General features: G+C 38.7%; 2 protein-coding genes across 3 annotated transcripts in view; one reads left to right on the top strand and one right to left on the bottom strand.

The window, feature by feature from the left end:
* TYSND1 (trypsin like peroxisomal matrix peptidase 1) overlaps positions 1-14,083 on the bottom strand; it is a 1,185,869-nt gene that overhangs the window by 229,050 nt on the left and 942,736 nt on the right. The window lies entirely within an intron of this gene.
* The window catches only part of KIFBP (kinesin family binding protein), a 47,489-nt gene that overhangs the window by 26,141 nt on the left and 7,265 nt on the right, over positions 1-14,083 (top strand). The window contains exons 5-6 of one of the 2 annotated variants that reach the window (XM_059052689.2): positions 2,438-2,522; positions 12,174-12,289. In XM_059052689.2, coding sequence (XP_058908672.1) covers positions 2,438-2,522; positions 12,174-12,289 — 201 coding nt within the window. Of the gene's footprint in view, positions 1-2,437; positions 2,535-12,173; positions 12,290-14,083 lie in introns of both variants that reach the window. The other variant, XM_059052688.2, reaches the window with a different exon arrangement.

The raw sequence follows: 14,083 nt of genomic DNA, 5'->3' as shown, positions 1-14,083 counted from the left end.
CCAGTGTACTAAAGTTTGTAGCTTTTTGTTGCAGTAATCCTTTTGAATCTTAATAATTTTATCGTGTCTTACGTTGCCTAAGACCAATTCTTTTTTGATACAGACAGCCTATCTCTATTTTAGTGCGATGTTACTTTAAATTGCAGATTTTATCTTGTAGGCTTAACTATCTTTATGCAGTGGTAATCTGGTAACTATGAGAATTTGTCTGAGGAAGTTGACTGTTAAATGTGGGCTTTGATAAAAGCATGTGATGCATTTCAGTTATTCTTTAGAATTAACTCCTTTATAGTACTTTTTCTACGTTGGGAATATCTCTGCTCAGTTTCAGAGTTCCAGATCTGTTATATTTTTTCTGGAGTGTTACACAGGGACAAATTTGAGCTTCTTAGTTGCTTTCAGAATTATTCACAATCATGTTGGTATATTCTTAATTGACATTTTAAATTTTTTAGCCCTTAAGAGAATTTTTAATGCTAAGACATTTTAAAGCCCTTTCCCAGCCAGATTTTCTATTAATTCTCAATAAGGTATCTCAGTGATAGAAATTACTTTTATTTGTATTTCTAATTCACAAGCCTCTGAACTTTTAGTAATTCTTTGCTTATCAGAGTTTCTTCTTAGATCTGTTTACCTGCTGCTGTATCCTTACTGGGCCTTTATCCTTTCTAAGTCTTTTTGTTAGTGCTGGTTCTATAAATGCGCCCTATGTTTAAAGTATTGTCCCACAGAATTTCATTCAGAAAAGCTATTAGCAGGAGAGAAAGGGCTGTGGTGACTGCAGCATCGCTTCTAGGACTTTGGTCTAAGCTCAAGCGTGTAAGTAACGCTACTGCGTACGTCAGAGCATCAGTTAAATCTAAATCTCATGAATCCATTTCACTGTGATCATCATCAAAAAGTGTTACCTGGTGCTTCTGCTTGTGGCACCTTTTTATGTTTTTTTTTAAAAAAACATAGCTTCCAGAGGCCCTTTGTTTTGTTTAGCAACTTTAAAATTACATATTCGCTGTAATTTTAATTAACATTTAAAACTCCATGGATTCTAACAGTACTAAGATATCTAGATATTAAAGTGTAATTAAAAATTTTAAGTTGTTAAGCACTGCTTATGCTGAGCATGTCGTAAGTTTCATGAGTACCTCCCCACTCTGTGCTTTTATTTTTTTTACCAAAATGTTTTATAAGTTTTGTTATTACTAGCTAAGTTATACTGCAAAAAGAGATTTGATCCATGTTTTTTCAAAATGCAATTGTCATTTGTATCACTATCATCTTCATCTGGTTCCATGAGGTTTTGCTACTTAGTGAGTCCCTGCCTTGCAGGTGAAGTCCCACATTTACCAGCCACCTAGAGGGCACAGGGCACTCACTTTTTTAACAGTGGTTGCTTTCAGATAGCCAATCTGGACAAAGCTGAAGTGATAATGATGAGCAAGGGATTATAGAGCAACAATTAAAACTTTTATGTAAACTGTAACTTTCTTTTGGTTTGAGTTTTAACACCAACATTTTGATCTATAGATACTGCTGGGCTAACGCTACACATGGTACCCAGCTGTTCTCAAGATGGCTTCTGAGTTTGCCATAATGAGGAGATATACATTTAATGCTGAGATTTTAAAGTCATAATCAACCATTAAAAATCCTCTTAGCAAAAATCGGTGTCACTAATATGAAGTAGGCATACTTAATGAGGGTGGCTTCCAACTAAAAGTTGGACTTGGTAATTCTGCTGAGTAGTCCTGTGACTTAGGTGACAAATGTAAAGCATTTAAGTAACAAGGAGATGTTCTCAAAGTGTTTGAGAAGTTTACCATGCCCCAGTTTGAATTATGAAGTCTTTAACTGTGTTGGTAAAGCAGTTCCATAGAGTTCATCTGTGGAAATCTTCTGACTTCAAAACTTGGTGGGAAGCCTCATTATATTGTAAATTCCAAAGATTTTAGAAGACAGGAATCTCAATAAAAATTTATCCTGTTTGCCTTTGAATGGTAGGATGTAAAAGGGATCTCTACACCTACGAAAGATTAAATCTAAGTCTTCTGACTGAATGTAAATGGTCTAAAAATTGATCATGCGTGGAACTTTGGCTATTTAGCCTGCACCTAAAAGGACTATGAGGTACTTGGAGTCTAGGATGATAGCCATTCTTGTATGCTGATTAAAAGTTAGCTCTCCTTCAGTAGTCAGTCAGCAGTTGTTTTTTAGCCAGTTTGGATTATTAAGAGTTTGGGGGTATTGTTATCTTAATCTTTAAGGTAGTTTTTTTAACCAGATAATACTAAAATATATCTTATATACCTTCTTGTTTAGTTACTATACAGGGTCTCCTTAGTAGTGGTTTCTACCTGATTTTGTTAAGACTTAATGCAAGTGTCTACTGCAAATAAGGTTTTGTGATAATTGAATTTATTCTTGTTTATTTTCTCAACAGCAATGCTTTATGGAGGCCAGGCACTGTTTATCAGCTGCTAATGTCATTTTTGGTCAAACTGGAAAGATCCGAACCACAGAAGACAGTAAGTTTAGGTGTGCGTGTTTAATTACATAGCTTTTTAAATTTTTAAAAATCATGTTAAACTTTAGAAAATTCAAGAACAGAACAAAGAACTACCATATGCCCTCTAAATTTACCAATTTTTAGTATTTGCCTCATTTGTAGTCACATTTTTTCTTTCTGAACCATTTGAGAGAAGATTGCATAATTAGGTTCCTTTACCCCCTAATACTTCAGTGTTTTTCCTAAAAATAAGAGTATTTTCTTATATTGTCATAGAACAGGAAATGTAACTGTTATACAATTCTTTTATCTATAATTCATATTTAGTAGCTGTCCCCATTATGTCCTTTATAGCAATTTCTCTAGTACCAGAGTATCCAGTTCAAGGTTGCATTTAGTTGTCACGTTTTTAAAATTTTTATTGGAATAGTTGATATACAATGTTAGTTTCTGCTGTAGAGCAAAGTTAGTCAGTTACACATATATCCACTCTTTTTTAGTTTTTTTTTCCCATATAGGGCATTACAGACTATTGAGAAGAGTTCCCTGTGCTATACAGTAGGTCCTTATTAGTTAATCTATTTTATATGTAGTAGTGTGTATATGTCAATCCCAACCTCCTAATTCATCCCACCCCCTCCTTACCCCCAGGAACTGTAAGTTTATTTTCTACATCTGTAACGCTATTTCTGTTTTGTAAGTAAGTTCATTTGTACCATTTTCTTAGATTCCACATCTAAGCAATATCATGATATTTATCTTTGTCTGACTTACTGCGCTCAGTTTGACGATCTCTGGGTCCACCCATGTTGCTGCAAATGGCATTATTTCGTTCTTTTCTGTCTGATAATACTCTGTTGTATATATGTACCACATCTTTTTTATCCATTCCTCTGTTGATGGAGGTTAGGTTGCTTCCATGTCCTGGGTATTGTAAGTACTGCTGCAATGAACACTGAGGTGCATATATCATTTCAAATTATGGTTTTCTCTGGATATATGCCCAGGAGTGGGATTGCAGGATCATATGGTAGTTTCTGTATTTAGTTTTTTAAGGAACCTCCATACTGTTCTCCACAGTAGTTGTCACATCTCTTTAGTCATCTTTAATCTGGAACAGCCTTTCATCACAGATATTTTTGAAAATATATAGCCCCGTTATTTCATAGATTTTTCCAATTGGTGTTTGCTGTTTCTTTACGCTAAGATTCAGATTATACATTTTTGGTTGGAGTACAATATGTGATATGTCCAAATATCTAGTTTAATTACAGTGTTTCATTTGGTTTTATAAATCACAGTTAACATGTATATTTGAGCAAATCAAAACCACATTGAGCTATTACCTCACACCTATTAGATTGACTGTTATCAAAAAGACAAGAAATAACAAGTGTTGGTGAAGATGTGGAGAAAAGGGGACCCATGTGCACTGTGGTAGGATTGTTAATTGATGTAGCCACTATGGAAAACTGTTTGGAGGTTCCTCAAGAAATTAAAAATAGAGCTATATATGATATAGCAATTCTACTTCTGGTAGAGTCATCATCCCTTGGTATCCATGGGAGATTGGTTCCAGGGCCACCATGGATACCAAAAATATGGATGCTACAGTCCCTTATATAAAATGTCATAGTATTTGCATATAGCCAATGCATGTCCTCTTGTATACATTAAATCTCAAGTATACTTATAATACCAAATACAGTGTAAATGCTATGTAAATAATGGGCAGCACATGGCAAATTCAAGTTTTGCTTTTTGGAACTTTCTGGAATTATTTTTATTTTTAGTTTTTGGCCACACCGTACAGCAAGTGGGATCTTTGTTCCCCAACCAGGGATCAAACCCACGCCCCTTGGGTTGGAAGTGTGGAGTCTTAACCACTGGACCACCAGGAAGTCCCTTAAAATTTTTATTTTATATTGGAATATAGTTGATTAACAATGTTATGTTAGTTTCAGGTGTACAGCAAAGTAATTCAGTTATACATATATCTATTCTTTTTCAAATTCTTTTCCCATTTAGGTTATTATAGACTGTTGAGCAGAGTTCCCTGTCCTTGTAGTTAACCTATTTTATTTTATTTTTTTTGCGGTACACAGGCCTCTCGCTGTTGTGGCCTCTCCCGTTGCGGAGCACAGGCTCCAGACACGTAGGCTCAGCGGCCATGGCTCATGGGCCTAGCTGCTCCGCTGCATGTGGGATCCTCCCAGACTGGGGCACGAACCCATGTCCCCGTGTCCCCTGCATCGGCAGGCGGACTCTCAATCACTGCGCCACCAGGGAAGCCAATAACCTATTTAAAATATAGCAGCGTGTAAAAAAATAAATTAATTAAAAATAAATAAATAAATATAGCAGCGTTTACACGCCAATCCCAATCTATCACGCCCCCCCGTAACCATAAGTTCGTTCTCTGTGAGTCTGTTTCTGTTTTGTAAATAAGTTCATTTGTATCATTTTTAAAGTGATTATTATATATGTCTTTCTCCATCTGTCTTCCTTCACTTAATATGATAATCTCCAGGTCCATCCATGTTGCTGCAAATAGCATTATTTCATTCTTTTTAATGGCTAGGTAATATTCCATTGTATATATGTACCACATCTTCTTTATCCATTCATCTGTCCAATACTAAGACTTTTAAAATGCTTAGATAACTAATGACAACCCACTGTATAGCACAGGGAACTCTACTCAGTGCTCTGTGGTGACCTAAATGGGAAGGAAATCTAAAAGAGTGGATATATATGTATACATATGACTGATTCACTTTGCTGTACAGCAAGAAACTAACACAACATTGTAAAGCAACTATATTCCAATAAAAAATTTTTAAAAAAACCTGAAAATGGATTAAAGACCTAAATAAGACTGGATACTATAAAACGCTTAGAGGAAAATACAGGCAGAACACTCTGACATAAATCACTGCAAGATCTTTTTCAATCCAAATCCTAGGGTAATGGAAATTAAAAAAAAAACAAGAATAAACAAATGGGACCTAATTAAACTCAAAAGCTTTGCACAGCAAATGAAACCATAAACAAAGACAACCCCCAGAATGAGAGAAAATGTTTGCAAATGACACCACAGACAAGGAATTATTTACAAACAGCTCATGTGGGTGGCTCAACAACAGAAAAAAACAACCCAATCAAAATGGGCAGAAGACCTAAACAGACATTTTTCTCCAAAGAAGACATACAGATGGCCAACAGGCACCTAAATATTAGAGAAATGCAAATCAAAACTGTAAACTACAATGAGGTATCACCTCACACCAGTCAGAATGGCCATCATCAGAAAGTCTACAAATCAAAAATTCTGGAGAGGGTGTGGATTAAAGGGAAACCTCCTACACTGTAGGTGGGAATGTAAATTGGTGCAGCCACTGTGGAGCACAGTATGGAAGTTTAAGAAACTAAAAACAGAGCTACCATACGACCCAGCAATCCCACTCCTGGGCATATCTCCGGAGAAAATCATGGTTCGAAAGGATACATGCACCCCAGTGTTCACTGCAGTGCTGTTTACAGTGGCGAAGACATGGAAGCACCCTAAATGTTCATCAACAGATGAATGGATAAAGAAGATGTGGTACATATATACAATGGAATATTACCCAGCCATTAAAAAGAATGAAATGATGCCATTTGCAGCAACATGGATGGACCTGGAGATTATCATGCTAAGTGAAGTCAATCAGATGGAGAAGGACAAATATATATCACTTATATGCAGAATCTACAAAAGATGATACAAATGAACTTTTGTACAAAACAGAAACTGAGTCACAGGGATCGAACTTACGGTTACCAGGGAGAAGGGTGCTGGGGAGGGATAGATTGGGAGTTTGGGATTGACATGTACACACTGCTATATTTAAAATAGGTTACTTACAGGGAGGGACTTCCCTGGTGGTCCAGTGGTTAAGAAGCCACCTTCTAATGCAGGGGGTGCAGGTTCGATCCCTTGTTGGGGAACTAAGTTCCAGCATGCCACGGGGCAACTAAGCCTGTTTGCTCTAGAGCCCACCTGACACAACTAGAAAGCAGCCCTGTGCACTGCAACAGGAGATCTTGCAGGCCACAACGAAGATCCCGTGTGCCACAACTAAGACCCAGTGCAGCCAAATAAATATTTTTTAAAAAATTAAAATGGACCTATTCGGGGCTTCCCTGGTGGTGCAGTGGTTGAGAATCCGCCTGCCGATGCAGGGGACACGGGTTCGTGCCCTGGTCCGGGAAGATCCCACATGCTGTGGAGCAGCTGGGCCCGTGAGCCATGGCCGCTGAGCCTGCGCTCCGCAACGGGAGAGGCTACAACAGTGAGAGGCCCCCGCGTACAGGAGAAAAAAAAAGGACCTACTCTATAGCACAGGGAACTCTGCTCAGTAGTCTGTAATAACCTGATAGTTTTAGTAAGGGACTCAGCCTAGCCCAAACCTGTCTTTCCCAGCTCGTTTGTCACAAAAGCAGTTATTTAAAAATCTTGACACCCACCCCCCACCCCCATCTTAACCACTTTGGTTTGATTCTCTGCTGGGATATTTCAGTTCATTTGGTAGGGAACCAAAGTTCTATCCCTCACCCAAACTACCAAAGTTCTGTCCCTCACCAAAACTAAATTCTCAGTTTTTGGTTTTTGGTTTTGTTTTGTTTTTCTACAGTGTTGAGAAGGGACTTCTGTCATGTTGGTTTCTAGTGTGTGAGATGCTGTCTGCTGTGTTTTGTATTTTTTAAATTTTTGACTAACTGGATGGAAAGTTGTCAGTAAAGCCTTTGTCATAGGATGGATTAAAAAAAAATCTGTAATAACCTAAATGGGAAAAGAATTTGAAAAAGGATACAAATATATCCTATGTATAACTGAATCACTCTGCTGTGCACCTGAAACTAACACAACTTTGTTAATTAACTATACTCCAATATAAAATAAACATTCAAAAAGTAAATAAAATCAGTAATATGCCCACCAGGACCTCTGAGCACATTTTAGTAAGGTATACAATCCAGTAACTTTTGCTTCCAAACCTTAAGGAAGTCAATTACCCAGATCCATAAGCTATTTCTGAAAAGGAAAGATCAAGGACTTCATATGTAAGTGCAGGTTCCAAAATAGTCAATCCTCATTATTTGTAGGTTCCATATTTCTGAATTTGCCTACTTGCCACAATTTACTCGTAACCCCAAAACTCAGTACTCGAGGCACTTGTGTGGTCATTTGCAGACAGAAAAGGATTTGAGGCACCTGAGGTGCACATTACCAGCTGAGGTTGAACAAGGCAATGATCCACCTTCTTGTTTCAGTTCTCATACTATAAACAAGTATCCTTTTTGTGGTCTAAATTACTCAGTGCCACATTTTTCACTTTTTTTTTTTTTTTTTTTGCATTTTGTTGGTGATTTCATTGTTTAAAATGGCCCCCAAGTGTAGTGCTGAAGTGGTATCTAGTGTTCCTGAGCACATGAAGGCTGGGATGTGCCTTCTGGAGAAAATACAGCACAAGCTACAGTGCTATTGGTCATGAGTTCAATGTTAATGTCAATGTTAATGAGTCAATTATATATTAAATAAGGTGTCTTTAAACAGAAACACATTAAAATAAGGTTATATATTGATCAGTTGATGAAAATATTGTGACCAGAACTTCATCAGAATGTAACCCTGTATTTGCCCTAGGAGTGATGTTTTAGTATTCCCTAATTCACTGTTCACAGCAACTTTATAGAACATAACTACCAGGAACAATGAGAATCAGCTATACATTGTTTCCTTATAAGAGAATCCAGGTAGAAAGTTTTACTGTTGGGATTAAAAACCACTTTTTCTATGGAACTGAATGTTCACCTGAAGGAGACGATCCAACTGACTGGTGACTTACATCAGTGTTGTGCTTCCATGTTGCTTGGGAGGTGAGCGACTTCAATCTCTCCCTGTAGAGCTGGGCAGTGCCTGCTGTACTTGGCATTTGTGTCACACCCGTGTTGATGGAAAAAGGAAGATTACAAAGGCAGAGCAAAATACACAGATTAATGGCAATACTGCATTATATCTAACATGATGACTGAAAATATTACTTCATGTTATGAAGGATTTTTTTAAAAATACTAGTGAAAACCAAAATAATTTAAACCAGGAAAAATTAAAAAATTGTTTGCAAAAATAAATTCCTTCCACAGATATAACAGTATTTTGGTAAAACTGGACGTGGAACTCGTTACAAAATGAAATATTTGACCCTTCATTAAATCACCCCCATCATTCCAAACATTGTTTTGGGGGATGCTTTCCACTCAGGACTGCTTTTAATTTATGAAAAATCCACTTCAATTTGGATTCTACTAAATTGGAATTTGACAAATTGATTAGGAGCTGTGCTAACCTTCACCTTGTTCAACACTATTTCTTCATTTACAGAGACCATAGCATAGGCAAGGTGGTAAAAGCAAATGCTTAAACAATTAGAGGAAACTGCTTTCAACAACCTACCTCTTAAGAATCCGTGCTTAGATTTGGAGTTGCTGGGGGATGGTGTTGGGGAGGGTTGGATTGGGAGTTTGTGACTAGCAGATGCAATCTATTATATATAGAATGGATAAACAGCAAGGTCCTATTGTAACTGTATTCAATATCCTGTAATAAACCATAATGGAAAAGAAAAAAAAAGAATCGTAGACATGAATTATAGAATTCTTATCCTAAAGTATTCTAAAAACCTGTATGAGCAATCCTTTTATTAATCTAATTCGATTAATAATCGTATTAATCACCCACATGTACCTGTTCTGAGGTCTAAGAAATTGTTTTGGGTGCCACTGTGTCCATATAAGATGGTGAACTTAATTGGTAAATGTGTGTTCTGACTGCGCCACTGACTGGCTGTTCCCCCATGTCTTCCTCCCTCTCCTCTGGCCTCCCTGTTTCCTGAGAACACAACACTACTGAAATTAGGTCAGTTAATAACCCTACAATGACCTCTAAGTGAAAGGAAGAGTTGCAAATCTCTCACTTTAAATTAAAAGCTAGGAATGATTAAGCTTAGTGAAGAAGGCATGTCAAAATAGGCCAAAAGATACTCCTTCCTGTGCAAGTTAGCCAAGTTATGAATGCAAAGGAAAAGTTCTTGAAGGAAATTGAAAGTGCTACTCCAGTCAACAAATGAATGATAAGAAAGAAAAACAGCCTTACTGCCGATATGGAGAAAGTTTTTTTTGTTTGTTTTCTTTTTTTTTGTTTTTTTGCGGTACGCAGGCCTCTCACTGTTGTAGCCTCTCCCGTTGCGGAGCACAGGCTCCGGACGCGCAGGCCCAGCCACTCCGCGGCATGTGGGATCTTCCCGGACTGGGGCATGAACCCGTGTCTCCTTGGCAGGCGGACTCCCAACCACTGCGCCACCAGGGAAGCCCTGGAGAAAGTTTTAGTGGTCCGGATAGGAGATTAAACAAGTCACAACATTCCCTTAAACCAAAACCTAATCCAGAGAAAGGCCCTACCTTTCTTCATTTCTGTGGAGGCTGAGAGAGGTGAGAAAGCTGCAGAAGAGAAGTTTGAAGCTAGCAGAGGTTGGTTCATGAGATTTAAGGAAAGAAGCTGTCTCCATAACGTAAAAGTGCAAGGTAAAGCAGCAAATTATCCAGAAGATCTAGCTAAGATCATTAATGAAGGTGGCTACACTAAACTGATTTTCAGTGTGGATGAAACAGCCTTCTATTGGAAGAAGATGCCATCTAGGACTTTCATAGCTAGAGAGAAGTTAGTGCCTGGCTTCAAAGGACAGGCTGACTCTTTTGTTAGGGGCTAGTGCAGCTGGTGACTAACTTGAAGCTAATGCTCATTTACCATTCTGAAAATCCTAGGGCCTGTAAGAATTGTGCTAATTATGCTTTATGCTAGTTATGCTACCTGTGCTTTGTAAATGGAACAACAAAACCTGGATGACAACACATCTGTTTACAACATTGTTTACTGAATATTTTAAGCCCACTGTTGAGACCTACTGTTCAAAAAAAAAATTCCTTTCAAAAGATTACTGCTCATTGACAGTGTACCTGGGTCATTCAAGAGCTCTGATGGAGATATACAATGCGATTAATGTTGTTTTCACATTTGCTAATACAACATCCATTCTGCAGCCCATGGATCAAGGAGTAATTTCAACTTTCAAATCTTACGGTTTGAAGAAAAAAATCATAAGGCTATCACTGCCATAGATATGATTCCTCTGATGGATCCGGGCAAAGTAAATTGAAAATCTTCTAGAAAAAGGATTCACTATTCTAGATGCCATTACGAACATTCATGATTCATGGGAAGAGGTCAAAATATCAACATTAACAGGAGTTTGGGGCTTCCCTGGTGGCACAGTGGTTAAGAATCTGCCCGCCAATGCAGAGGACGTGGGTTCGAGCCCTGGTCTGGGAAGATCCCACATGCCGCGGAGCAACTAAGCTCGTGAGCCACAACTACTGAGCCTGAGCATGTAGAGCCTGTGCTCCACAACAAGAGAAGCCAGGACAATGAGAAGCCCGCACACCGCGATGAAGAGTAGCCCCCGCTCGCCGCAACTAGAGAAAGCCTGCACACAGAAACGAAGACCCAATGCAGCCAAAAATAAATAAATTAAAAAACAAACAAACAAAAAAATCCCAGGAGTTTGGAAGAAGCTGACTCCTGCCCTCAGGGATGATTTTGAGGGGTTTAAGACTTCACTGGAGGAAGTAACTGCAGATGCAGTAGAAATAGCTTGAGAACTAAAAGTCGAGCCTGAAGATGTGACTGAAATGCTGCAATCTCATAAAATTTTGACAGATGAGGAGTTGCTTCTTATGGATGAGCAAAGAGAATGGTTTCTTGAGATGGAATCTACTCCTGGTGAAGATGCTGTGAAGATTCTTGAAATGACAACAAAGGAGTTAGAATAGTACATAAACTTACTTGATGAAATAGTGGTAGGATTTGAGAGGATGGACTCCAATTTTGAAAGAAGTTCTGTGTTGGGTGAAGTGCTGTCAAACAGCATTGCACGCTACAGAGAAATTGTTCGTGAAAGGAGGAGTCCATCAGCACAGCACACGTCACTGCTGTCTTAAGAGATTGCCACGCCCCCCCCCCCCCCCCCCCCCTTCAGCAACCACCACCCTGATCGGTCAGCAGCCACCAGCACTGAGGCGGGACTGCCCACCAGCAAAAAAGTTTGACTCTCTGAAGCCTCAGATGATGGTTAGCATTTTTTTAGCAATAAAGTATTTTTAATTAAGATGTGTACATTTTAAAGACATGATGCTATTGCACACTTAATAGACTACAGTATAGTGCCACATAACTTTTATATGCTATGGAAAACAAAAAATTCGTGTGACTCGCTTTATCGCAGTGGTCTGGAATCAACCCTGCAATATCTCTGAGGTATGCCTATATTCAAAATTTAATATATGTGGTGACCTTAGTTTTTACCTATATGTAATACCTAAGAAAAAACTAGAAAGAAATATGCAGATAATAGTGAGTACCTCTGGGTGGTAGGAATTTTTTTCCCCCACTGCTTCAGTGAGGACTTGTTACTTTTATAATGGTGGGGGGAAGTGATACAAAAAAAAATGCAGTACACAATGAAAATTACAATTGTGACCATTAACTTATTCAAATCATGTATCATTTTAGCTACTGAAGCTGAAGGAGATGTGCCAGAACTTTATCACCAAAGAAAAGGGGAAATAGCAAGATGCTGGATCAAATACTGTTTGACCCTCATGCAGAATGCCCAACTTTCCATGCAGGTAATACAGTCAGAAGTGGTCTTTTCTTTCTTAAATAGCAGGATGTTAGGTAAAAGCTTAAAATGGGGAGTATGCTCATTGGGCTCACTGCATGTGTATTATTCAAGGCATGCAGAATGCTCTCATATATATTTGTTTCTTGTTCTCCCCATCTCAACCTTTTCAAATCTTACTCATCAATCGAGGCCATCTCAAATAACACCTCTTCCTTCAAGACTTCCCTTTGGATAGAGAATAAGCTCCATGAGAGGGAGTCTTCATCATATTCGTATCATATACTAATCTCCAGACACAACAGGTTCTCAAAAAAATTTTTTTTTAATTTATTTTTGGCTGCATTGGGTCTTCGTTGCTGCACATGGGCTTTCTCTAGTTGTGGGGAGCACGGGCTTCTCATTGCGGTGGCTTCTCGTTGTGGAGCACGGGCTCTAGGTATGTGGGCTTCAGTAGTTGTGGCTCATAGGCTCTAGAGTGCAGGTTCAGCAGTTGTGGCGCACGGGCTTAGTTGCTCCACGGCATGTGGGATTTTCCCGGACCAGGGCTTGAACCTGTGTCTCCTGCATTGGCAGGCAGATTCTTAACCACTGCACCACCAGGGAAGGCCCTCTCAAAAATTATTGAATGTATAATTCTTCACCCCCTACAGATATCTTCTCCCTCCTTTAAATCCACCCCCCCCCCCCCGGTACGCGGGCCTCTCCCGTTGCGGAGCACAGGCTCCAGATGCGCAGGCTCAGTGGCCATGGCTCACGGGCCTAGCTACTCCGTGGCATGTGGGATCTTCCCAGACCGGGGCACGAACCCACGTCCCCTGCATCGGGAGGCGGATTCTCAACCACTGCACCACCAGGGAAGCCCCCTATTCATATTCTTATCTTATTCCTTTACCTCTTTTTATTTTATTTTATTTTATTTATTTTTTAAAATTAAAAAATTTTTTTTCCCTTTACCTCTTTTTAGACTATAAGCAACTTAATGGCAGGACTCTTACTAATTTTACATACTTTATAGAGTAAATATATATTTGATAAAAATATAAGTATAAATGTATCTGGAAACAGCCCTGCTAGTTTGTAGCTGTGTATTCATGGCAATTAACTTCTCTTTGCCTCAATTTCCTCACAAGTAAGATGGGGGTAATAATAGTACTTAATAGTGTTGCTGTGAGAGTTAAATATATCTAAAGGGCTCAGAAAAGTGCCTGAGACATAACCAAGTTCTCAATAAGTTAACTACCATCATTGGTATTATTATTACTGATCCATACCTAATGGATGCTAGTTCCTCACCACTACAGAGGAAAATAAATCATTTGGATGCACCATACTAAGTGTAGATACATTGGAGACTTTCCTGAAGGAGTTATTGTGCTGCTTTTCTATTTACATGCATTAAAGTATAATCAGTTTCAGTAAATATAGAACCTTGTGAAGCTACTAAACAAAATAAAACCAAACAAGCCACAAACTCCCAGAAGCATGGGTCTTTCAAAGATGAGAGCACTTTAGAGGTAGAGGGTAAAGATGAGGCATGTTTGGAAAAGAAAGGAAGTGGGGAGAAAAACTAGGGAGCTTTATGTCTAGAGAACTTGCCAGGAAAATCTGTCAGCTTTCTTCTGCTCAGAAAGCAGCCTAGAAAGCATGTAAACAAACAAGCAGCCAGGAAGCACATTAAGTAAACAAGATTTAGAAACTTATGGCCTGCATTTGAAGTAATTGTGTCAAGCAAAAACACTCTGTGTGATTTAACTCTTACCCTTCCTTTAGTTGATGTTTTGCAGACTGGGCACTAGAG

This window comes from Kogia breviceps, chromosome 2 (assembly GCF_026419965.1).
Source record: "Kogia breviceps isolate mKogBre1 chromosome 2, mKogBre1 haplotype 1, whole genome shotgun sequence".
Taxonomy (NCBI): domain Eukaryota; kingdom Metazoa; phylum Chordata; class Mammalia; order Artiodactyla; family Physeteridae; genus Kogia; species Kogia breviceps.
This window is presented reverse-complemented; position numbering and strand designations above follow the sequence as displayed.